The 24,413-nt window shown below is 39.2% G+C and overlaps 3 protein-coding genes across 3 annotated transcripts; 1 reads left to right on the top strand and 2 right to left on the bottom strand.

Annotated features, from left to right (window-relative positions):
• Nucleotides 1-1,802: 1,802 nt before the first annotated feature.
• On the bottom strand, nucleotides 1,803-4,598 carry LOC104422043 (cytochrome P450 85A). Its single transcript, XM_010034259.3, has 9 exons — nucleotides 4,363-4,598; nucleotides 3,571-3,895; nucleotides 3,323-3,472; nucleotides 2,969-3,214; nucleotides 2,790-2,876; nucleotides 2,605-2,683; nucleotides 2,218-2,324; nucleotides 1,998-2,122; nucleotides 1,803-1,900 (listed from the first exon to the last, which is right to left on the bottom strand). The coding sequence occupies exons 1-9, from the start codon at nucleotides 4,554-4,556 to the stop codon at nucleotides 1,813-1,815; spliced, it is 1,401 nt and encodes a 466-aa protein (XP_010032561.2). The 5' UTR covers nucleotides 4,557-4,598; the 3' UTR covers nucleotides 1,803-1,812.
• A 5,491-nt stretch (nucleotides 4,599-10,089) lies between these two features.
• On the top strand, nucleotides 10,090-11,144 carry LOC104422042 (probable tRNA (guanine(26)-N(2))-dimethyltransferase 2). Its single transcript, XM_010034256.3, has 3 exons — nucleotides 10,090-10,269; nucleotides 10,416-10,493; nucleotides 10,707-11,144. Exons 1-3 carry the CDS (start codon nucleotides 10,258-10,260, stop codon nucleotides 10,956-10,958), a joined length of 342 nt encoding a protein of 113 aa, XP_010032558.2. The 5' UTR covers nucleotides 10,090-10,257; the 3' UTR covers nucleotides 10,959-11,144.
• A 1,677-nt stretch (nucleotides 11,145-12,821) lies between these two features.
• LOC104422041 (cytochrome P450 85A) lies at nucleotides 12,822-15,808 on the bottom strand. The gene is made up of 9 exons (XM_010034255.3): nucleotides 15,565-15,808; nucleotides 14,749-15,073; nucleotides 14,501-14,650; nucleotides 14,151-14,396; nucleotides 13,973-14,059; nucleotides 13,788-13,866; nucleotides 13,417-13,523; nucleotides 13,197-13,321; nucleotides 12,822-13,099 (listed from the first exon to the last, which is right to left on the bottom strand). The coding sequence occupies exons 1-9, from the start codon at nucleotides 15,756-15,758 to the stop codon at nucleotides 13,012-13,014; spliced, it is 1,401 nt and encodes a 466-aa protein (XP_010032557.3). The 5' UTR covers nucleotides 15,759-15,808; the 3' UTR covers nucleotides 12,822-13,011.
• Nucleotides 15,809-24,413: the final 8,605 nt, after the last annotated feature.

Here is a 24,413-nt window from a genome sequence, read left to right as displayed (position 1 = left end):
TCGGCTTCCATCAAGTACTTGCCTCTTTTTTTTTTTTTTTTTTTTGGTATTTACTTTCTTCTGTAGGCATATCCTTGGGGGCCAGGTCCTGAAATTTCTGAGATGACGATGCCCAATGTTTCGGCAGTAGGTTAGGAACTTGATGGAAGCTGGAAAGGATTGGCTTGGTATCTTGAAATGTTTCCTTGGGACATCATCAAGCTACAATTACCATGCGTTGATAATGAAGAGGTAGTCAAGATTCTGCAAATGATTTAACTACAATAAAATGGGCTTGTCCGATTGCCTTTCTTGTTTAAGTACTCAATGACTGGTTGCGGTGACTAGTGAGTACCGTTAATTTCCACCCAATTTTACTGTACGCTCAATCTGGATTGTGTTACCTTTTGAAAAAGTATCGATTTACTACAAGCCCAGCTAGTCTAATTGTGGCGGTGTATATGGTGCGGTTTGATGGGCACGTTCACGTTCCGCCAGTGAAATGTTTGGTTCAAGGTTCTCTAAATCCTCGTAGACGAAAATCCATCAATCAAAAGCAAACCTGATCCAAACTGAGTGCTTTTGATCTAAGCTACCTGGAACAAAAATCACTTTCCTTCTATGGGGAATTTGGTTGCATCCTTTAAGGGGGTGGCTTTTGAGTAGATTTTCCTCTTGTATATCTCATTCTATAGAATGTTTAAATCATCTTTTCGTCGATAGTGGATTGCAGGAAGAACTATATATAGGTAGGGACTTTTAAAGTCTCTTCAATATCCAAAAGAAGCTGGAATCATAGCTTTCGCATCGGCAAGAGTCACCTGTCTCACTAGACTTGTCCCTTGTTTTCTTGTATGGGAAATCCATTCTTTAGTGAGAGAAAGAAAAGAGTTTTTGAAAGGCCTTTCTCAAGGTCATCCTAGGGATGGATGTAATTCAGGCGAGACCAAAGGGAGCCATACTAATACTGGCCTTAAAGCTATTATTGTAGGCAAACTGTACAAGTGGTAGGTGAGCATCCCAACTCCCTGGAAAACCATTAAACAAGCTATTAGCATGGTTCTAGGCCGGTTTCTAGAACTTTTGGAATCGCCGCTCAGTGGGGTTGATTTCACGTTCCATGGATTCAATCTGAGAACACAAGTCGGGGACGGTTTAGCGGGAACGAGGCCCTTGCAGAAAATTCCAGCACTACGGTTTTTCCTCTTGCCCGTTCACACGGAGGCGCAGTACCCGTATCTTGCTGGGGTAAACACGACAGGAAAATCCAACCTTGGACCAGGTATGTTTCAAGGTAAACCATTCCATTTTCTTGGAAAATCGAAAGGTTTTGTCGGGCATGATGTATGCTCAACTAGATGAACGATGCAAGAGAAAGAAGTTTTGTGGATTTGTGCTTGCATGAATGTCTCGGCCTGAATATAGCCGGTCTGCTTGTGGATTCAGAGTCTATTCGGTTTTTCTTTACCGGCTTTCTAGGGGCGGCAGCGGACAAAAAATCAAGCCCAAACTTTCTTTCTTCAAGAAATTAACCTCTCCATGTGCTTTTCTCCCAAAACTGAACTACAGGGACAAGTCTAACATGCGCGATTGCGTCATTTCCAGATTCCTGATTCGCTCATAGCATCACCCATCTCACGTGAATCTCACGTGCACAATTGCACGTGTTCCTAACTTATACGAAACTATCATTAAAGTGCAAATCAAGGTCACACAATAAGCAGGCAATGGTCGGTTGATCACCGGTCAATTCATATCCGGTATATGCTAACTAGAGATCCAGTTATTCACGAATGTGTTCCATTTTACATATCGACCCTCTTAGGAAAAAGCTCAGTAAGATCTGACTCTAATGTGCAATCCAGTTGGTGCTTGAACTCTCGGGAATTTCATCAGTTTCTCTCCTCCAACTTCTTCCCATCTGCACAGGAAATGAATTAAGTTTCATTCATTCGCATGTCAGCCAAGTCAATCATCTCTAGCGTCGCTAATAAATGCATTGACGGTGTATCGTTTACCTGTATCTAGTTACAAAGTAGTGAAGAAATGTAGAAATCTCGGCAATCCCAAGTTCCTTTCCGGGACAGTGCCTTGTGCCTCCGCCAAATAGTAAGAAGTAGTTTTGAGATTCCATGCTTCGGTCCTGAGTAAAGAATTGAAAATATCAGGGTCAACAATCTTCATGCGAATAAAAGCAAGAGATGTTGAACCAGGGGTTCTGATCCGATCAACACGAACCATCCATCTCCATGGATTGAAAGCGAGGGGCTCTTCATACAAATGAGGGTCGTAGTTTATCTCCCTCGTGTAAACATATATTCTCCATCCCTTTGGAATTGTAAAACCTGCATAGAGAGAGACATCAACAACTTCCAATCATCATTTGCTTCTGTTGTTGTTATAACACTCAAAGCGCATCCTCAGCAGCTGTGCAGCTGTTGTTTTTTTAATAGTTCCCAAGTTCTTTGTTTAGTCAAATGAATCTCAAAACATATATTAAACGGTTGCATCATCACAGGTTCATATGAAGTTGATCTTTTAAAGAAATGTTCAATTGTAAGAGTTATGGCTGAAACTATCTTAAATAAAAATTTTGGGCACTCTGGGAATTAGATGAAATTTTACCACTGAGTTCCACATCCCGAGTTGTTTTCCTCAACACCCCATTTACAACAGTGGCCAATCTGGACGTTTCAAGGATCACCTGCATAAGAAAAAGTAGAGCATGCACAGTTAGTCAAGACTCCTGTTTTCATTTGTATCACATAATGATTGTTTCCTAGACGAGATTATGTTGCATTGCGTCTTACTGCACGTGTGAACGGCATTGATTTGACATCGTTCCAGTCAATTGGATCTTCAGGCTCTTTGGACCCTCTGATCGCCAAATGTTCTCTCTGCCGGATTTTGAAGCCGAGTCAGATTTTCAAGCAACTGAAAAGAAATGAACAAGCGTATTCGGAAGCAAGCACCGAAAAGGAAGACTGACCCTCAGTTCTTGAAGCACCCTTGGGTGATCATGCAGGTACTTGATGGTCATCATGGTTGTTGTTGAGACAGTTTCATACCCAGAGTACAAAACGGCAATTGTCTGGTCTATTATCTCTTCATCCGTCAACTTATATCTATTTTCATCTTCTCTCATCAAAAAGCCAAGCATGTCTTGGTGGGTTTCTCGCGAAGCCCTTCTCTCCTCCATTAGTTGCCTCAACAAGCTGACAATATTCTTCCTTGCCTAAAAAATGCAGGAAAAAAAAAACGAAAGTTCAAGTCGATTGACATCGGGAAAATTCTGTTTGAACTCTTCCTTTCTATCAAAATGGACCTAAATAGGGGGTCTTGCCTGAAACCCGCAGCGATAATTTGTGCCGGGAAAATCAATGGGCAGGGACAGAGTTCCTAGGACCAACTTGAAAAATTCATCCGTGAATGCCTTAACTTTTACGCCCGATTCGATACCAGCAATTTGCTTTAGAGATGATAGAAATGCCATCTGAATTGAAGAAAAGAAGACGGAACAAGATCACTGACTGTACACTATAAGCGTAAAAAACTAGATGAATCAATAGTATCATATATGATGCTCTATACCTGTTTGGTCTTCTCCTGAATGTCGATGGTGTGATGATCAGCCCAGTTGCTGAGGTGGGATCTCATGAACTCATCTATCTTGGGCAAGAGATGATCCCTGATCATGGCGGGGCTGACCAGGGCGAGCAATGCCCCTCTCATGTGCCGGTGGGCGGACCCGTGGACGGCGGCGATGTTGCTCTTGCCCAATATGTCGAGCATGGACTGCGGGTAACCGGGCACCAGGCCTTTCGCTTCGTTCATGAGGATGAACCTGTTGAGCTCTGGGTCCATGGACACAACTGTCGGGCACCCGAGAATGTGGGACTTGTACAAACTCCCATACCTACAACAGTATAAAAAAGATCAAGCACCTCAGACCAAATTTTTAGTAGGGTCACTGAAAAAAGAGGAGAAAAATGAACTGTTTCAGACATCAGAAAATCTTCTCTTCTTCACAGTTACATTTTACAGAGAACTCAGGAGGGCCGTTTGGTAGCTATACCCAGGTTCGAGTCCTGCGCAGGCAACAGAGGCCGAGTTTGTATAGTTTGCCTTTAGACTTAGCCCCGAGAGGTGGACCAGTGGCTACGCCATACCGAACCCCAAAAAGGGAAAAAAAGGAGGAAACATTCATAGAAAAATTGCGAAGTCTGCAGCTATTGAAGTGACAAGAGCCACACCCTCAAGAAAAAAAACAGGAAAGGATGAAGCACATTCCACCAACAAAAATGTAGTCAGGGAAATCACAAGAATAAATCTTCTTTCTACAGAAATGAAATACAGCAATGCAGAGAAAGTGGGTGAAGTGACCTTGCTCTCTGGTTTTTCATGAAGTTTGGGCCCTGTTTCAGGAACTCTGTGGTCTCGCCAAACAAGGGCCAGCCCATCGTGCCCGGAGGCAACCCTTTCTTCCTCCGGTACTTCACGTCATTCCACTTCAATAAAGCAGTGCATGCACTGAGCAGCGTGAAGGCCACAAGAAGCAGCAGAACGTGAACGGCCATTGATGCTCTCAAGAAGCTCAGCTCAAGCCCTCACTTGCTCCTCTGTTCTTCAGAAAAGTTGCAAAGGTTATGAAAGTTTGGGTTTCTGTCGGTAAGTAAGTACGTGTATATATAGGCCTGCTTGGGTGGCAATTACAATAAGTAAATCAACCAGATCGTGCAAAAGCATCTTTTTAAAATTGATTACAATTAGCTCTTCTATTATCATAATGACAATAAGCCAAGTTGTCACCCTATGTGGTTTTCATCCTTTCTTACCTTTTGGTGGGGGAAGGGGAGGGGAGAGAGAGAGAGAGAGTAGGCCAACTGCGGAGCCTCTTGGGAGACCTGCAAGCCCAAGAATTAGATTGGCCGAAAAAGAAAGGTTTCTTTTCAACACTTTTTACAAGGCACACGGCTCAACTCAACAGTGAAGGAAAGAAAAGTAAGGCGGATCGTCTCGACTATTGCGATGAGAGAACAGCCGGTGGATTTAAAAAGTTGCATGCAAATACGCACTGCGGAGTCAATTCGTCTCCCAACACACCTCTGCATTTTGACTTTGTTGACAAATGTGGGCAAGAGTAGGGGGTGCGACATAGACTATTCACAGCTACAAGCACTAGAGTTATTGAAGATGGTTGTGGACTGAAAGTGTGGTTTCCAAGAAAATCATTTGGGAATCATTTTATTATTTGTTAGAGAGAGAGAGAGAGAGAGAGGAGGTGCACATGTGCACGGAGCGTTGACTGAACCCGTAGGAAAAAGCTAGTCGAACAGCCCCAAGAGGTCAAGAAACACTTGCTGACGCGCGTCTACTTACTCGGATTTATCACAATTGAAAATGGCACCGCCTTTCGTTCCTTCCGATGGTCCATGCGAAAAGTACATAGATTCCACCGTAAGACGCGGGGTAAAAAAATCGAAGTGCGATCCTCTTCAAATAAAGATTTAGTTGGGAGAGACTCATGTAGAAAACTATGCACGTAAACAACTAATCAATCAAGAAGAATCGGATCCGACTGTAAAACATAGAAATCAATAAGCACAACAAAATAGAACGTACCTGTCAGAGATCTATCGGAATGCCAGATCTTCCTGATTTATTTTGATGTAGCAGTTTTCAATGGGATTAAAACAACTTATAAGTATAATATAATCTTTTATAGGCTAGAGAGGGGACTTAGTAAACCATAATCAAACTGGTCCATTCCCATTATGGGCTTCAGTTAAACACAATTGCCTATGCTTTGCTGCTCAACTAGGCCCGTTATTAATAGATGCCAATACCCACTTCAATAAGATCACTATAGGGTTTAACAAATATTGTAATGTGGATTTACCCGATTATTTAAAATAAAAAATTAATTAATTAATGTAAGCCCATATTATAGAAAATTTCCAATATTCTCCCACCTAGGCTACATTAATTAACTTATTTTATTTATAAAAAGATTGTATATATTGAAAACGACACTATTGGGTTAATAACTGAAAATTTTGTTTTATGTGGCCACAACTTAAAAAAAAAAAAAAAAAAAAAAATCTAATAAGGGCATCTCAAAATCAATCCAATCCTATATAATCTCAGTATAGCACTATGGAGATCAATATGTTAAGAAAATGCTATACACAAGACCTTCCATAATCACATATAATAAGCATTATATTTTCATGGATTATGTATATATATATTACGAGAATAAGCACACATATTTAACTTAGGGTTTGTTTGCTTCGGAGAAAATATAATATAAGGGAAAATACTATCTGAAATATCATTTTTCAGCAAAATGATTTTCCATTTTCAAGTTAGGGAATTATCTTCCTAATTAAAGCATGCATAATTTCTTTGATTGTGAATGATTCTTCGTTAATTGATCATCTTCAACAAACTAAACAAGTGAAAGTATAGAAAACTAATTTACAGAAAATTCTTTCGCTTAAATATACACATCCTTAATTATGAAAACACGAATCACAAAAACTTGAAAAAACGAACAAGATTTAGATTAATATAAGTGTGAGTATCTAAAGAAAAATAAAATTTTGTTTCCAAATATCTTAATGAAAACAATGTACTTAAATTGCAGGAATATTAAAATGATACAACTTTAAGTTGAGTTTTTACAATTATAAAGATCACAAGCTAAAATGCACTTGAATGGAACTACTGCAATATTTAAAAAGACAAAAGAGTTTACAAGATAATAAATAGATAGCATTTCTTTTTTGTTGATTTAGGAAATGCACTGAAATTAAAAATGTCTAAAATCGGGGGCATGGTATAATTATGAAAACTTGTAATTAGTATCAAATGACTTATTTGACTTTATTATGGAAAGTTGAGGGACTAGATTGAACAAATTGGAAGTTTATGGTGACTTTCTCTCTTGTTTGATCAAACAAAACGACTATAGTGACATTTAAGAATAGTTCAAGCACCGCATTAAATAATATAAAATTTCAAGGTTAAGCTTGCATGTTGGTCCAATGGATGCCGATCGCAATAGACTCTGGACTGATGCTCCTTTATGGAATGCCGTCAACATAGTGACGATGCCGTGCACAATAGTGTGAGACAATGTCTGACAATGTCAGAGGACCGTTGAACAAAAAGTAGGCCGTACTATATGTCGAGAGTAAAGCTAGGAACGCATGATTGATTGAGTGTGTCGTTCCTGTTATTGGGGCTTAATTGTTGCTCATATCTGTATGGCTGTTTGTGATATAAATTGTATTGATCTGCAGGGTGGGACTGAGGCGAGGTAAGTCCTCTATACTAAATGTGTGATTGAGTGGTTAGGACGCCTTTGGGCCTATTACCCTCCTAATCGGGGTTTAGAGCGTGGATTTGCTGAGATATTGTCTCATTGGTTATTAAATAACCATTTTCAGGTCCTTAGAAGATGGTCATGGAGGACCAATGCCCCAAAGTTTGAGGAGGAGGAGTACGGAGGATCGGTGGATGCATCCTATCAGTAGGTTGTAGGATAGCCTCTTTTGAGAGTCGACCTTTTTGTAGGCTTTCGACTAAATTCATTTTGTACCTGAATCTCGTTATTTATAAAAGTGTGCTTTTGTGAATTGATGTCCGCTTTTCTATCCCGAGATGATTATTATCAAGGGATTTATTTTCTCTTCCGCATGTGCAATAAAACGAAAGGGTCGGCGACTCGTCCTGAGAAGTCACAAAATTTTATGGACCAGAGAGGCATGGGCACGCGCTTGGAGGTTCGGGGCGTGATAGTCGGGAAGCGTGATATGCTTTTTCGAATGAAAGAAGATAATAGTTGACCTCAAAGTTATGATTATATGCCAAATTTCCAAATCATAAGATAGAAAGGAAAATTTAATATCAAAGAGAAGTGTTCTGTTAATGGAAGTTCTCTGCACCTTTGTATGAAGGGATACGCTTAAGGCAGTTTCTTTTACATAATTGTTTATTAAAATTTATAAGTTGGGTAAATCCACTACCAGAATACTTGAGCTAAGACTCTAGAAGCTGACTTAGCAAACGATGAGCATGCAAAGATAGCTTATAATTGGTAGAATTATCATTTATTTGTTTGCTTTTTCTGTATATAGTTTATAGGTGGAATGTAGTAGGAAAAAACATGAAATGCCTATATTAAAAACCCTAATATTATGATAGTCAACCCTAGTTTGTAATAGCAAAGGAATGTCAAGGTGTCCTCGTTGATCCAAAGGCTAAATAGCTGAAGGCTTCCAGTCTCCGAATCGATTAGGTGTTTGAGCAAATCCTAGAGCTTGTTGATCATTGCATTTTGAAATAATTGTAAAAATTATTTGGTGAAAGAGATGTGTTTTATGTCTTTTTCTAATCATAGTTGCAAAGGGGATAAATGTTTCTCTTTAGTTGTTACCATGGGCCCGAGAAAGCCGAAGAATAGTTGACTGACTTGTTCCAAGAGTCTGCATCCATGTCTGTAATATGCCATGTTGTCATTGTATGCCATATCATTAATATGCCATGTCATCATTGCATGACAACATTGTTCGTCACGTTATTGATGCAGGTCTGCAAGCGCAATGAAGAATACTCCCCTTAAGCTGTCATATGTTTATCAATGCACGGGTTGTGATTCTTTTCATCTTCAGCAGATAGGAAGAACAGTTTCCAAGGTTTGTATCCTGTTTTAGAGCACTTTGCCACGTCGCTAGTTGCTTGGGAATGTTACAACTTGCTTGACCTGAGGTAAATGATAAAAAACTAATTGTTGGTTACCAATGTTATGCTCTGAAAAATGCATAAGAGTTGTGGCATGCTGGAGTTGATCAAGCTTGACCTATGATTACTGTTCAGGTCATGGTTCAGTTGTTTTCCTGTTTATGCAATGCATTTCGATGCTTATTTTTCTTTTGGCTAGTCATGGGATCAAGTTCACGGGCTTATAAGCACAAGACCATCCCAATACCGTGTGTGTGTTCCTAGTTTGGCCTGAGAGAAAGCACAGGACTTGCTCCACCTTATCTTATTAGTTCTCATAAGTTTTCATTTGATGGGCCCATGATGTTGAATGGCTGGAACAAGGATTCACATGTCTAATCCGAGGTTGAGATCAAAATAAGTTTGTAACTGTAGTGTCAATAGTGTCCAAGACACTTTGAAGCAGTTGTATCAAGAAGTTGTATCCTCAAATTTCTGTTTGTGCTTTTACTTAATTTTTGTGGCCACTTGGCTGTGTGACGCAGGATTATCTTTGTGTTTATAAATAAAAATCCTTTGTTATAATTCATTTTTGCTATATTTACATATTCAACCATGTCAAGGGAGCATCTTCAGTTTCTTATTTTCAGTCATTCTAGTCAATGTGTTGATTAAACAATTTTGCCCTCTAGAATAACAGCATGAGGTATTTACCTGGGTTTGGTCCTGTTGTTCCTCAAGAATGCACCGACTGTGGGAAGAAATTTAATATGGGAGGTCCTATATGGTCGGCGCCCATCCATGATCACGAATGGGTGACTTCAATACTTGCAGATTTGAAATCCATGAAGGATCGATATCCTGCTTATGATCGTATCTCCGCTGTACTGACAACAATCTCAGAGGTGAACTTTTCCTCTTTTTTCTTCTTCATCAAAATAACTTGAGAGTTGCATGAACTTGAACCAAGAGCTGCAATTGTAAAACAATAGCTTTTACAGAAGTAGCATGGTCTCATCTCTCTTCAACTGTAGATTGGCAATTAAGTTTTTGTGGGCTCTAGCAAAGATACAGTTTAATGACCAAAGTGAATGAAATTGCACGGGTTCAATATATGTCCAAATGACGTATTTGGTCTTTATATGTCTCAATATACTACTGAGTCTTCTTTTGAACATTGTTTCATGGAGGCTGTCCTTTGAATGCTAGGTATTGCTTCCTCATTATTTTGATGACATATTTTTACTCAGTTATATTTGCGCAGACAGATAAAAGCTTTGACCAGCGTGCTTTGCTTGCTCATTACAATTATACTTTGCTTTTTTGGCTCGATCAATGTGTTAACTCTTGGAGGATATGGTGTTTGCAGGAACTGCCCGATATTCCTTTCTTCTTAAGTTTGCACAATCTCTGTGCCACCCTAAAATGCACCTCACCATCGGCAGTTATCTTCCGTTCTGCTGTTATTAATGCCGGATATAGAATCTCTGGAACTCATGTGAATCCACTGGGGTTGAAGACAGATGCCCCTTGGACGTTATTTGGTACATCATGCGATGCTGGGTAAGGACTCTCCTGATTCTTCTTGAGCTACAAACTGGAAGATGATAGATGCCCCATGGATGTTTGTGGTATTTGCAGATGTTCTGTCACATTCCATTGTCATAAAAAAACAAGTTCATAGCATTTTTGTTGTGTTACCTATGTAGGTGAAAAGTCATCCCGTCAAAGAACAACCTTCAGATCAGCCTGGATGTGTGATACTGGCCAAGGAACCAGCTTTCCAAGTGCGTTTCTCCTCTTACAGCTGTTCCTTTTCTTCTTCTGTTTGTTTTTCTTTTACATATATGATACCTTATACGATTCCCTCACTTATGCTATGCTATGAAAATATTATATGATCCATGCGGGTGGACGATCTTGGCAAACGCGCCACTCACTCATAAGAGGTATTAATTGTCTGTAGTGGTTCTTTTAGCTAACAGTTTTGTTTGGAGCAGGCAAATTTTGCTCGAGCTGTCGGATCTCTGAACAAGGCACAAGCCAAGAAGGTTGCGCGCTTCCTTCCAAACCCTGAAAGGCATTGGGGTCCAAAGCTGAGAGCAGGTCGTCAAATCACCAGCGAGCACATTTCTATCTTGGGTCCGGAGGCGGTAAATGGATCTATCAAGCATGATGATGACGATGATGATGAAGAGGCTCAAGGTGAAGCTAAGCGTCAAAAGACTGAAGATCCCACCTTAGTTTCATGATATTGACTAAATAGAGTGTCTAACTTGGGCTTAAATTCTATTCAATTTGCAGTCGTCCTAAATTTTGATCTCGGGTTTTGCTAGGCTGGCTCCAATGGAGGAATGCCCTTCTTTGTGGCCTATATTGTCATTTATTCTTGTAATGTGACATAGAGTCTAGAACTTTCCGTTGATTTATTACCTGCCTTAGCTCCATGGTTGTGTAATTTAAACCATGCTCTTTGGCCAAGTGAAGCCTTTTCACGCTTAAGAATGTGCATATGAAATTGTTTGCTTAGCCTCTGTTTCGGCTTCCATCAAGTACTTGCCTCTTTTCTTTTTGTATTTACTTGCTTCTGTAGGCATATCCTTGGGGGCCAGGTCCTGAAATTTTTGAGATGACGATGCCCAGTGTTTCGGCAGTAGGTTAGGAACTTGATGGAAGCTGGAAAGGATTGGCTTGGTATCTTGAATTGTTTCCTTGGGACATCATCAAGCTACAATTACTATGCGTTGATAATGAAGAGGTAGTCAAGATTCTGCAAATGATTTAACTACAATAAAATGGGCTTGTCCGATTTCCTTTCTTGTTTAAGTACTCAATGACTGGTTGTGGTGACTAGTGAGTACCGTTAATTTCCACCAAATTTTATTGTATGCTCAATCTGGATTGCGTTACCTTTTGAAAAAGCATCGATTTATTACAAGCCCGGCGAGGTGTATATGGTGAGGTTTGATGGGCACATTCTCGTTCCACCAGTGAAACGTTTGGTTCAAGGTTCTCTAAATCCTCGTAGACGAAAATCCATCTATCAAAGCAAACCTGATCCAAACTGAGTGCTTTTGATATAAACTACCAGGAACAAAAATGACTTTCCTTCTATAGGGAATTTGGTTGCATCCTTTAAGGGGTGGCTTTTGAGTAGATTTTCTTCTTGTATATCTCATTCTATAGAATGTTTAAATCATCTTTTCGTCAATAGTGGGATTGCAGGAAGAACTATATATAGATAGGGACTTTTAAAGTCTTTTCAGTATCCAAAAGAAGCTGGAATCATCCTTTCGCATCGGCAAGAGTCACATGTCTCACTAGACTTGTCCCTTGTTTTCTTGTATGGGAAACCCATTCTTTAATGAGAGAAAGAAAAGAGTTTTTGAAAGGCCTTTCTCAAGGTCATCCCAGGGATGGATGTAATTCAGGCGAGACCAAAGGGAGCCATACTAATACTGGCCTTAAAACTATTATTGTAGGCAAACTGTACAAGTGGTAGGTAAGCATCCTAACTACCTGGAAAACCATTAAACAAGCTATTAGCATGGTTCTAGGCCGGTTTCTGGAACTTTTGAATCGCTGCTCAGTTGGGTTGATTTCACGTTCCATGGATTCAATCTGAGAACACAAGTCGGGGCCGATTTAGCAGGAACGAGGCCCTTGCAGAAAATTCCAGCAGTTTTTCCTCTTGCCCGTTCACACGGAGGCGCAGTACCCATATCTTGCTGGGGTAAACACGATAGGAAAATCCAACCTTGGACCAGGTATGTTTCAAGGTAGACCATTCCATTTTATTGGAAAATCGAAAGGTTTTGTCGGGCATGATGTATGCTCAGCTCAATGAACGATGCAAGAGAGAAGTTTTGTGGATTTGTGCTTGCATGAATGTCTCGGCCTGAATATAGCCGGTCTGCTTGTGGATTCAGAGTCTATTCGGTTTTTCTTTACCGGCTTTCTAGAGGCAGCAGGGGACAAATATTCAAGCCCAAACTTTCTTTCTTCAAAAAATTAACCTCTCCATGTGCTTTTCTCCCAAAGCCGATCTACGGGACAAGTCTAACATGCGCGATTGCGTCATTTCCAGATTCCTGATTCGCTCATAGCATCACCCATCTCCACGTGCACAATTGCATGTGTACCTAACTTATACGAAACTATCATTAAAGTGCAAATCAAGGTCACACAATAAGCGGGCAATGGTCGGTTGATCATCGGTCAATTCATATCCGGTATATGCTAACTAGAGATCCAGTTATTCACGAATGTGTTCCTTTTTACATATCGTCCCTCTTAGGAAAAAGCTCAGTAAGATCTGACTCTAATGTGAAATCCATTTGGTGCTGCAACTCTCGGGAATTTCATCAGTTTCTCTCCTCCAACTTCTTCCCATCTGCACAGGAAATGAATTAAGTTTCATTCATTCACATGTCAGCCAAGTCAATCATCTCTAGCGTCGCTAATAAATGCATTGACGGTGTATCGTTTACCTGTATCTAGTTACAAAGTAGTGAAGAAATATAGAAATCTCGGCAATCCCAAGTTCCTTTCCGGGACAGTGCCTTGTGCCTCCGCCAAATAGTAAGAAGTAGTTTTGAGATTCCATGCTTCGGTCCTGAGTAAAGAATTGAAAATATCAGGGTCAACAATCTTCATGCGAATAAAAGCAAGAGATGTTGAACCAGGGGCTCTGATCCGATCAACACGAACCATCCATCTCCATGGATTGAAAGCGAGGGGCTCTTCATACAAATGAGGGTCGTAGTTTATCTCCCTCGTGTAAACATATATTCTCCATCCCTTTGGAATTGTAAAACCTGCATAGAGAGAGACAGCAACAACTTCCAATCATCATTTGCTTCTGTTGTTGTTATAACACTCAAAGCGCATCCTCAGCAGCTGTGCACCTGTTGTTTTTTAATAGTTCCCAAGTTCTTTGTGTAGTCAAATGAATCTCAAAACATATATTAAACGGTTGCATCATCACAGGTTCATATGAAGTTGATCTTTTAAAGAAATGTTCATGCTGAAACTATCTTAAATAAAAATTTTGGGCACTCTGGGAATTAGATGAATTTTACCACTGAGTTCCACATCCCGAGTTGTTTTCCTCAACACCCCATTTACAACAGTGGCCAATCTGGACGTTTCAAGGATCACCTGCATAAGAAAAAGCAGAGCATGCACAGTTAGTCAAGACTCCTGTTTTCATTTGTATCACATAATGATTGTTTCCTAGACGAGATTATGTTGCATTGCGTCTTACTGCACGTGTGAACGGCATTGATTTGACATCGTTCCAGTCAATTGGATCTTCAGGCTCTTTGGCCCCTTTGATCGCCAAATGTTCTCTCTGCCGGATTTTGAAGCCGAGTCAGATTTTCAAGCAACTGAAAAGAAATGAACAAGCGTATTCGGAAGCAAGCACCGAAAGGAAGACTGACCCTCAGTTCTTGAAGCACCCTTGGGTGATCATGCAGGTACTTGATGGTCATCATGGTTGTTGTTGAGACAGTTTCATACCCAGAGTACAAAACGGCAATTGTCTGGTCTATTATCTCTTCATCCGTCAACTTATATCTATTTTCATCTTCTCTCATCAAAAAGCCAAGCATGTCTTGGTGGGTTTCTCGCGAAGCCCTTCTCTCCTCCATTAGTTGCCTCAACAAGCTGACAATATTCTTCCTTGCCTAAAAAATGCAGGAAAAAAAAAAAAGTTCAAGTCGACTGACATCGGGAAAATTCTGTTTAAACTCTTCCTTTTTATCAAAATGGACCTAAATAGGGGGCTTGCCTGAAACCCGCAGCGATAATTTGTGCCGGGAAAATCAATGGGCAGGGACAGAGTTCCTAGGACCAACTTGAAAAATTCATCCGTGAATGCCTTAACTTTTGCGCCGGATTCGATACCAGCAATTTGCTTTAGAGATGATAGAAATGCCATCTGAATTGAAGAAAAGAAGATGGAACAAGATCACTGACTGTACACTATAAGCGTAAAAAACTAGATGAATCAATAGTATCATATATGATGCTCTATACCTGTTTGGTCTTCTCCTGAATGTCGATGGTGTGATGATCAGCCCAGTTGCTGAGGTGGGATCTCATGAACTCATCTATCTTGGGCAAGAGATGGTCCCTGATCATGGCGGGGCTGACCAGGGCGAGCAATGCCCCTCTCATGTGCCGGTGGGCGGACCCGTGGACGGCGGCGATGTTGCTCTTGCCCAATATGTCGAGCATGGACTGCGGGTAACCGGGCACCAGGCCTTTCGCTTCGTTCATGAGGATGAACCTGTTGAGCTCTGGGTCCATGGACACAACTGTCGGGCACCCGAGAATGTGGGACTTGTACAAACTCCCATACCTGTCAACAACAGTATAAAAAGATCAAGCACCTCAGACCAAATTTTTAGTAGGGTCACTGAAAAAAGAGGAGAAAAATGAACTGTTTCAGACATCAGAAAATCTTCTCTTCTTCACAGTTACATTTTACAGAGAACTCAGGAGGGCCGTTTGGTAGCTATACCCAGGTTCGAGTCCTGCGCAGGCAACAGAGGCCGAGTTCGTATAGTTTGCCTTTAGACTTAGCCCGGAGAGGTGGACCAGCGGTTATCGGCCTAGTAGACATCCCATACCGAACCCCAAAAAAGGGAAAAAAAGGAGGAAACATTCATAGAAAAATTGCGAAGTCTGCAGCTATTGAAGTGACAAGAGCCACACCCTCAAGAAAAAAAAAAAAACAGGAAAGGATGAAGCACATTCCACATACAAAAATGTAGTTAGGGAAATCACAAGAATAAATCTTCTTTCTACAAAAATGAAATGCAGCAATGCGGAGAAAGTGGGTGAAGTGACCTTGCTCTCTGGTTTTTCATGAAGTTTGGGCCCTGTTTCAGGAACTCTGTGGTCTCGCCAAACAATGGCCAGCCCATCGTGCCCGGAGGCAACCCTTTCTTCCTCCGGTACTTCACGTCATTCCACTTCAATAAAGCAGTGCATGCACTGAGCAGCGTGAAGGCCACAAGAAGCAGCAGAACGTGAACGGCCATTGATGCTCTCAAGAAGCTCAGCTCAAGCCCTCACTTGCTCCTCTGTTCTTCAGAAAGGTTGCAAAGGTTATGAAAGCTCGGGATTCTGTCGGTAAGTAAGTACGTGTATATATAGGCCTGCTTGGGTGGCAATTACAATAAGTAAATCAACCAGATCGTGCAAAAGCATCTTTTTAAAATTGATTACAATTAGCTCTTCTATTATCATAATGACAATAAGCCAAGTTGTCACCCTATATGGTTTTCATCCTTTCTTACCTTTTGGTGGGGGAAGTGGAGGGGAGGGGAGAGAGAGAGAGAGTAGGCCAACCGCGGAGCCTCTTGGGAGACCTGCAAACCCAAGAATTAGATTGGCCGAAAAAGAAAGGTTTCTTTTCAACACTTTTTACAAGGCACACGGCTCAACTCAACAGTGAAGGAAAGAAAAGTGTTGACACCTAATTTTGGAAAAATAAAATTGCATTTTGAAAAGAGAAAAAATAAAAATGGAGAAGATTGATTTGATTGATTATGTATGAAAGTTTAAAATTCGATGAGTATTCAGATTTTGTTAAATGCAGAAATAATTTTAAAATCAAGTGAACAAAAGGCAAGGATTTTGATAAAATGGAAAAAATCGGCGAAAAATCGAACTGATTGCGAAATTATGCTCTGATTTGCATTTTTAATTTAATGTAACAAAAGATGGAAGTTTGAAATTTACCATAGAAAGTGACCGTGCGAAACCATTATAAAAAGGAGTTGACCTGCACAAGGGGGAAAAATTGAGGGGCTGGATTTTCAAAAAAATCTTGAGTGAACTCAAGAAAAATTTTCAAAGCAAAAGTGAGGAAGTTTTCTCGTTCATTTCTTTTGAGTTCAATTTTCTGGGTCAGGTTGTGAACCAAAAAAAAAAAAAAATTTCTGGGTCAGGAAAAGTGGCTGTTTGCCCCTTTTGACTGAAGAAAAGTACAAAAGTCAGCAGGGAATACGTGCGAGTAGACGTGAGGTGAGAGAGAAACCAAAAAAAAAAAAAAAAAAAAGAAAGAGACGTGCACTGTGTTTCTTCTTCGTGGGTTCCATCTCCGCAAAGCTGCACGACGTCCCGCCGATCGCCTCCACCCTGTGTTCGAGCATCTGCAGCACTTGCCCGCCGATCACAGCACCTCTGCCCACGACGCCACTGCCACTCCGCCGGACTCGCCCGCATCTGCAGCTCCATCGCCGCACCTCCGAACGCCGGGCGCCCCGACGACCGCGCTTCCGCCCTCGCCGACGCCGCGCCACTGCAACACTCCTGATCCGCCCGCGACGCCACCTGTCGATCTCCGAGCTCCGCCGCGCCTCCGCACCGCCGCCTCGCTGGTCCGCTCGCCGACGCCAGCGCCGCCCCCACTGGTCGCCGCGTCCCCCGCGCCGGCCATCGCGACCTGCTGCTGCCCAGCGCGACGCCGGAGCTCCAAACCTGCCGCTCGTCTCCCTCCGCCTGAGACCACTGTCAGTTGCGCGCCTGCACCTCCGCCCAGCAACACCGACGCCGCGAGCACCCAAATCCGACACCGCCGCGACCTGTTGCTGCCCAGCTCTCGCCGGAGCTCCGAAGCCCGCCGCTCCCGTCCTCGCCGCTCCGCTCCTCGACGACCGCTGCTCGAGACCCCACGGCCGAGCCCCGCACCGCAGACGACGCCGCCACCCAGCAACTCACGACCCAGCTCTGTGAGTCGCCTCACCCGCGCCTACACCAACGACGTCCGCAGCTCCGCCGCCGCGCCTCAGCCCGCGCCCCGTCGCCGCGACCCTTCTCTGCCCCGACGGACCCCGCGCCGTGCCCTTGCTCCACCGATCTCTGCTGCCCCGAGCTCAAGCCCGCCGCCGTCCACCTGCAGCCGCTCCCCGCCGGAGCCCCGACGACAGACCAGCGCCGTCCACTTTCGGTTTATACCCCCCCTTTACCTTTAGGTAGTTTTTGTTCTTTTTATTTTATTTTGTTTTACTTTTATAGTTTAGTTTATTTTATTTGTTACGTTATTTTTGCTTATTTCATTTGATAGCATTTTTAGTTTAGGTATTTAATTTGTAATGGTGGATGTTAATATTTGTGAATTTAGTATGCATTATCTGTAGATTTTGTCCGAAATTAATATAATTATTAATTTGATCCGAGAGACATTAGATCATTTTTCTAATTATTTTTAATTTTTGGGCTTTTTGGTAGAATCTCAATTGTTAAATCATAATAATTATTTAATTTGGTCCGTAAGACTTCGGACAGCATTTTTTAATTATTTTAAGTTATTGTGATATTAGGGTTAGAATAATTGTTAATTTAACTTGTGAGACGTCAGGTTATTTTTCCAATTATTTTGATCCTTTATTTAGTGATTATATTAATTGTTTAGATTTAACCATTGTTTAACAATTAATCAACTTACAAAAAAAAAACTAAAAAGAAACTAAAAAATCAAAAATCAAAATATTCAAAAAAAACTTTGCATGAGCTATAGGACATTAAGGTTTAATATAATAGACATCTAGGTTTAATTAATCAAATTTTTAGGATTATATTTCTAGGATTGCATTTTTAGATAATATTTTTAGGACTGCATTTTTTAGATATTTTAAAAAATAAGTTAGGATTAGACTTAAATAGCCTTTTTAGAGTCTTAGAAAACCCATTTTCATAAAAAAAAAAAAATCATTGCTTGAGTTTGTGTGATGCAATTTATTATCATTTTTTATTTAATAAGGTTTTATAATGGATTTCAATAAAAAAATACAAAAATACTAGGTGCATGTTAACAGTTTGCATAATAGATTATTTTAGCTTGTTAAAATAAATTAGGTCATGAGGTGCATAAAACATTTTGCATAAAAAATTAAAAATAAATTAAGTCATTTAGTTTTAAAATGCATTTTCATAAAAAATTTAATTTTTAAGAAAACCCAAAAAAAAAAAAAAAAAAATGATTGCTTGCTTTGTGTGATGTAAAATAAATTTTTTATTTTGCTTTAATAATGGATGAGTGTCTAATTTGCATGATAGTAATTTAGGTTAAAATAAATTAGTGGCAAAAAATTTTGAAAGATTAAAAATCTTTTGCATGTTAAATATTTAAACCTTAAGTCGCGATTTGGTAAAATAAATCTCTATTTATTTTGCTTGGTGTCTAATGTCAAAACTTAGTACTCCTAATTAACCTTTTTTAGATATTTAAACATTAAGTTGCGATTTGAAAATTGGGAGTCCCGACTAATGTAAAAACGGATCGTCCATTAACTATTGTGATGAGACAAAAGCCGGTGGACAAAAAGTTGGATGCAAATACGCACTGCGGAGTCAATTCGTCTCCCAACACACCTCTGCATTTTGACTTTGTTGACAAATGTGGGCAAGAGTAGGGGGTGCGACATAGACTATTCACGGCTACAAGCACTAGGGTTATTGAAGATGGGTCGTGGACTGATAGTTGGGTTTCCAAGAAAATCATTTGGGAATCATTTTATTTTTTGTTAGAGAGAGAGAGAGAGAGAGAGAGAGTGGTGCACATGTGCACGGAGCATTGACTGAACCCATAAGAAAAAGCTAGTCCAACAGCCCCAAGAGCTCAAGAAACACTTTTGCTGACGCCGGTCTACATACTCGGATTCCTCACAATTGTTAATGATGTGAATTTCATGTGAACCCTGTTAAGAAGCTCACAAGACCTATCGGTACAATATATTCAATCCAGCTCGTAGTCAAGAATTTTCATAGGCGCTCTCAAAATATTTATTAGAGTGTCAAGAAGATCCACCCCAGAAATCCCAATATAACCACAAGAAGACACGGCAGGGTCTTTTTGACCATGTGAACGTGAGAGATGAGAGAGGATACGGTTGCTGCTTTAACAATTTTCGTTTCTTATAGGAGTTTGAAGCTGTAGACATGGCTGGAATTTCTCGGACGCTGAGCTGTGCCATTGACTTTGCGGGCTCTGACCATGAACACGGTTGAAAATACATTGAAAATGGCGCTGCCTTTCATTCCTTCCGATGGCCATGCGAAAAGTACATAGATTCCACCGTCTTACGCGAGGTAAAAAAATCAAAGTGCGATCCTTTTCAAATAAAGATTTAGTTGGGAGAGACTCGTGTAGAAAATTATGCACATAAACAACTAATCAATTCAAAAAGAATCAGATTTATATATGACTGTAAAACACTGAAACCAATAAGTATAGCAAAATAAAACGTACCTATTTGAAAAACAGATCAATATAATAATCAGAGATCTATCATAATGTCAGATCTTCATCTCTATGATCTATTTCGATGTAGTAGGTTTCAATGGGATTAAAGCAACCGATAGATATAACCTACCATTTTATAGGTTAGGGAGAAGACCTAATAAACCCTAATCAAACTGGGCCATTTCTATTGTGGGCTTTAGTTAAATACAATTACTTTCACTTTGCTGCTCAATTAGGCCTGTTATTAATAGATGCCAATACCCATTTCAATAAGATCACTGTAGGGTTTAACAAATATTGTAATATCCATTAACCCGATTATTTAAAATAAAAAAATAAATTAATTAATATAAGCCCATATTATAGAAAAATTCCAACATTCCTACTTGGGCTATATTAATTAACTTATTTTATTTTGAAAATGATTTTATATATTGAAAACGACACTATTGGATTAATAACTGAAAATTTTGTTTTAAGTGACCATAGCTTTAAAATAAAATAAAAATCAATAACATCATCTCAAAACCAATCGAATCCTATATAACCTTAGTATAGGACTAGGAAGATCAATGTGTTAAGAAAATGCCATACACAAGACCTTCCATAATCACATATAATAAGCATTACATTTTCATGGATCATGGGCCTAGTAATGTAGTAAGAAATAGTGCCAACATGCGATCAAAATATTCACTATTTATTATCGATCATCAGTGCAGTTTCATCTATTTAGGTTATTACCGATAGTGATAGCCACGCGTTTTGAAGCTCTACAGCTATTACGAAAGTAAGCACACATATTTAACTTAGGGTTTGTTTGTTTCAGAGAAAATATAATATAAGGGAAAATACTATCTTAAAGATCATTTTTTAGCAAAATGATTTTCCATTTTCAAGTTAGGGAATTTATTTTCCTAATTAAAAGCATGCATAATTTCTTTGATTGTGAATGATTCTTTGTTAATTGATCATCTTCAGCAAAATAAACAAGTGAAAGTATAGAAAACTAATTTGCAGAAAATTCTTTTGCTTAAATATACACATCCTTAATTATGAAAACACGAATCACAAAAACTTGAAAACCGAACAAGATTTAGATTAATATACGTGTGAGTATCTAAAGAAAAATAAAATTTTGTTTCCAAATATCCTAATGAAAACAATGTACTTAAATTGCAGGAATATTAAAATGATACAACTTTAAGTTCAGTTTTTACAATTATAAAGATCACAAGCTAAAATACACTTGAATGGAACTACTGCAATATTTAAAAAGAAAAAAATTTACAAGATAATAAATAGATAGCATTTCTTTTTTGTTGATTTAGGAAATGCATTGAAATTAAAAATTTCTAAAATCGGGGGCACGGTGTAAATATGAAAACTTGTAATTAGTATCGAAGGACTTATTTGACTTTATTATGGAAAGTTGATGGACTAGATTGAACAAATTGGAAGTTTATGGTGACTTTCTCTCTTGTTTGATCAAACAAAACGACTATAGTGACATTTAAGAATAGTTCAAGCACCGCATTAAATAATATAAAATTCCCAGGTTAAGCTTGCATGTTGGTCCATAAATTATTAGTGCCATTTTCCCTTAAAAAGAACAATTAACATGGAAATTGAGCACTTGGTTGAATATCATTGCATAAATAAACCATATGGAAAATACAAACAACTGTAGTTTGTTAACTCCTTTTCTTGATTGATGTGGGTTGGGAAGCGTGATACGCTTTTTTGAATGAAAGAAGATGATAGTTGACCTCAAAGTTACGATTATAACAAAAATTTCCAAATCATAAGATAGGAAATAAAATTCAATATCAAAGAGAAGTGTTCTGTTAATGGAAGTTCTCTACACCTTTGTATGAAGGGAAACGCTTAAGGCAGTTTCTTTTGCATAATTGTTTATTAAAATTTATAAGTTGGGTAACTCCACTACCAGAATACTTGAGCTAAGACTCTAGAAGCTGACTTAACAAACAATGAGCATGCAAAGATAGCTTATAATTGGTAGAATTATCATTTATTTGTTTGCTTTTTCTGTATATAGTTTATAGGTGGAATGTAGTAGGAAAAAATATGAAATGCCTATATTAAAAACCCTAATATTATGATAGTCAACCCTAGTTTGTAATAGCAAAGGAATGGCAAGGTGTCCCCGTTGATCCAAAGGCTAAATAGCTGAAGGCTTCCGGTCTCTGAATCGATTAGGTGTTTGAGCAAATCCTAGAGCTTGTTGATCATTGCATTTTGAAATAATTTTAAAAATTATTTGCTTAAAGAGAAGTGTTTTATTTCGTTTTCTAATCATAGTTGCAAAGGGGATAAATGTTTCTCTTTAGTTGTTACCATGGGCCCGAGAAAGCCGAAGAATAGACTGACTTGTTGCAAGAGTCTGCATCCATGTCTGTAATATGTCATGTTGTCATTGTATGCCATATCATTAATATGCCATGTCATCATTGCATGACAACATTGTTGGTCACGTTATTAACATATGTCACGTCACTGTTAGATGCCACTTGATGTCATCACGTTTTGATATTGTGCAGGACACATCATCACTATCTAACGCGTCATGTTATGTTTACCGTGTCATCAGTACACTATATGATTGTTTGCATGCCGTGCTATGGTTTTCCTTTCAATACCGATGATGACCACATTATCGTTTCTGTCATGTCACTGTGCTACCATTATATCATATATTGGGCCGCACCTTCTCATCTAGCATGTAATTATTGCTCATATTGCGTGACTATCGTCATGCTATCATGTCATGTTATTAGTATTTCCATGTTGTATAAACTGTAGGGTTTTCTATGTCATAATATGCCATGTAATAGTCAAGCAGTCTCCCAATGTCATGTCATAGGAGTCATTATATCACCCTCACATGATTTGTGGCGCCATATTACCTTTTACAACATCGCTGCATCATTTTTTTTTTTAAATTAATCTTTAGATCTGTTTGTTTGAATGAAATCTGTTTTGGAAAATTATTCTCCACTTTCCTCGCATTTATATTACAAAAAACTAATTAACTTAGGAAAAATATTTTCTATAGACTGAAATCAATAAGATTAAATTGGAAGAAAATAACTTCTTTTAACTAGAAGGGATACACTTTCTTTGAATAACTAGGTATACAAAAATTAACAATTTTCCTCCAAAATTTTCAGTGAACCATAGTCTTAATATCCCTTAATATGACTCGGACGTCTATCATATCCTTGTTGTCTAGCAACACAGGGATATTTAGACATCAAATCACATCCTCATCCAATAATTTTGAAGTAAACAATTGTCTTAAAAGTAAACACCTTAAGATTGCGATTCAGACCTTCTGCGGATTGTTTGTAGCCCAAAATAAAAAAAGACGTGGTCTGACCAAAGTGTGTGCTGACTTAGACAGAGACATAAATGTTGAGAGAGAATTATCATCGACTCTGTATTTACGCGAGTTCTCGAAACACTTTTCGAGGCCGACCATGAAAGTCAACTGGGATTTTATTCGAGAGTGGCTTAGGATTCACCAAAGACTCGCATGCAACTTAGCGTCATTGCAAAGCTACTGCTTATAAATGGCAGCATGCAGTACTTCTGTGAAGGAAAAGCGTTGCCATGTTCGTTCAGAGAATAAATCCCTTCGACTCATGGGGTCCGGTTAAAAAGTTGCATTGAGTCATAGTCCAAGTTTTTTATATAAGTGATAAACTTTTAGACGCAAGTCCTACAGATATCCGTGAGACTAAATTCATGTGCTTCAGGGACAAAGGTGATGTGCATATAGAGATTGAAGGTACGAGAAGAGAGGAGATTTAGACTTTGTATATGCACACCCAAGCGATGTGGGACTGAGTCTTTGCTCGGATACCTCTAATTTTGAGCCCCGCAAGCCTGTGAACTTGGTCACACCAGTATCTTTAATGCTTACCACTAATCAAAATTAGAGTCATAGTCCAATTAGATTCAATTACGTGCGGTTATTTGAGTTCATCGGTGAGTAAAGTTAAATTATAAATTTGGAGAGGATAACTCTAGTTAGGAGTTAGGTTTATCCTCTCCAAAGTTAGGTTAATGGTAGGTCTCTTTTGGCTAATGTCAGGATGATGAATTGGCTCATGAATACAAAGGAGAGTGTTGCCATGCGATGTATTCCATAAATTTAGGATGTGCATGACAATGTTTCTATTATGGGGAATTATTTCTTTTCAGAAATAGTTTTTTTTTTCTATTTTTACTCCAAGAACAATTTCTAAGTAAAATAAGGCGCTTGGTAATTATACAAAATTTATATTCTTGAAATAGAAAAATAATAGAAATGTGTTTGGTAAAAATTAATAAATTTTTGTATTAATTTGTTTTTTCTTCTTACTCATGGACCATCGACCGCTGCCCGTCGTTGCACGACCGATGCACGATCGCCGCACGATCG

The sequence above is a fragment of the Eucalyptus grandis genome, chromosome 10, assembly GCF_016545825.1.
Source record: "Eucalyptus grandis isolate ANBG69807.140 chromosome 10, ASM1654582v1, whole genome shotgun sequence".
NCBI classification, from domain to species: domain Eukaryota; kingdom Viridiplantae; phylum Streptophyta; class Magnoliopsida; order Myrtales; family Myrtaceae; genus Eucalyptus; species Eucalyptus grandis.
Note: the sequence above shows the minus strand (reverse complement) of the source record. Positions and strands in the feature narration are given on the sequence as shown.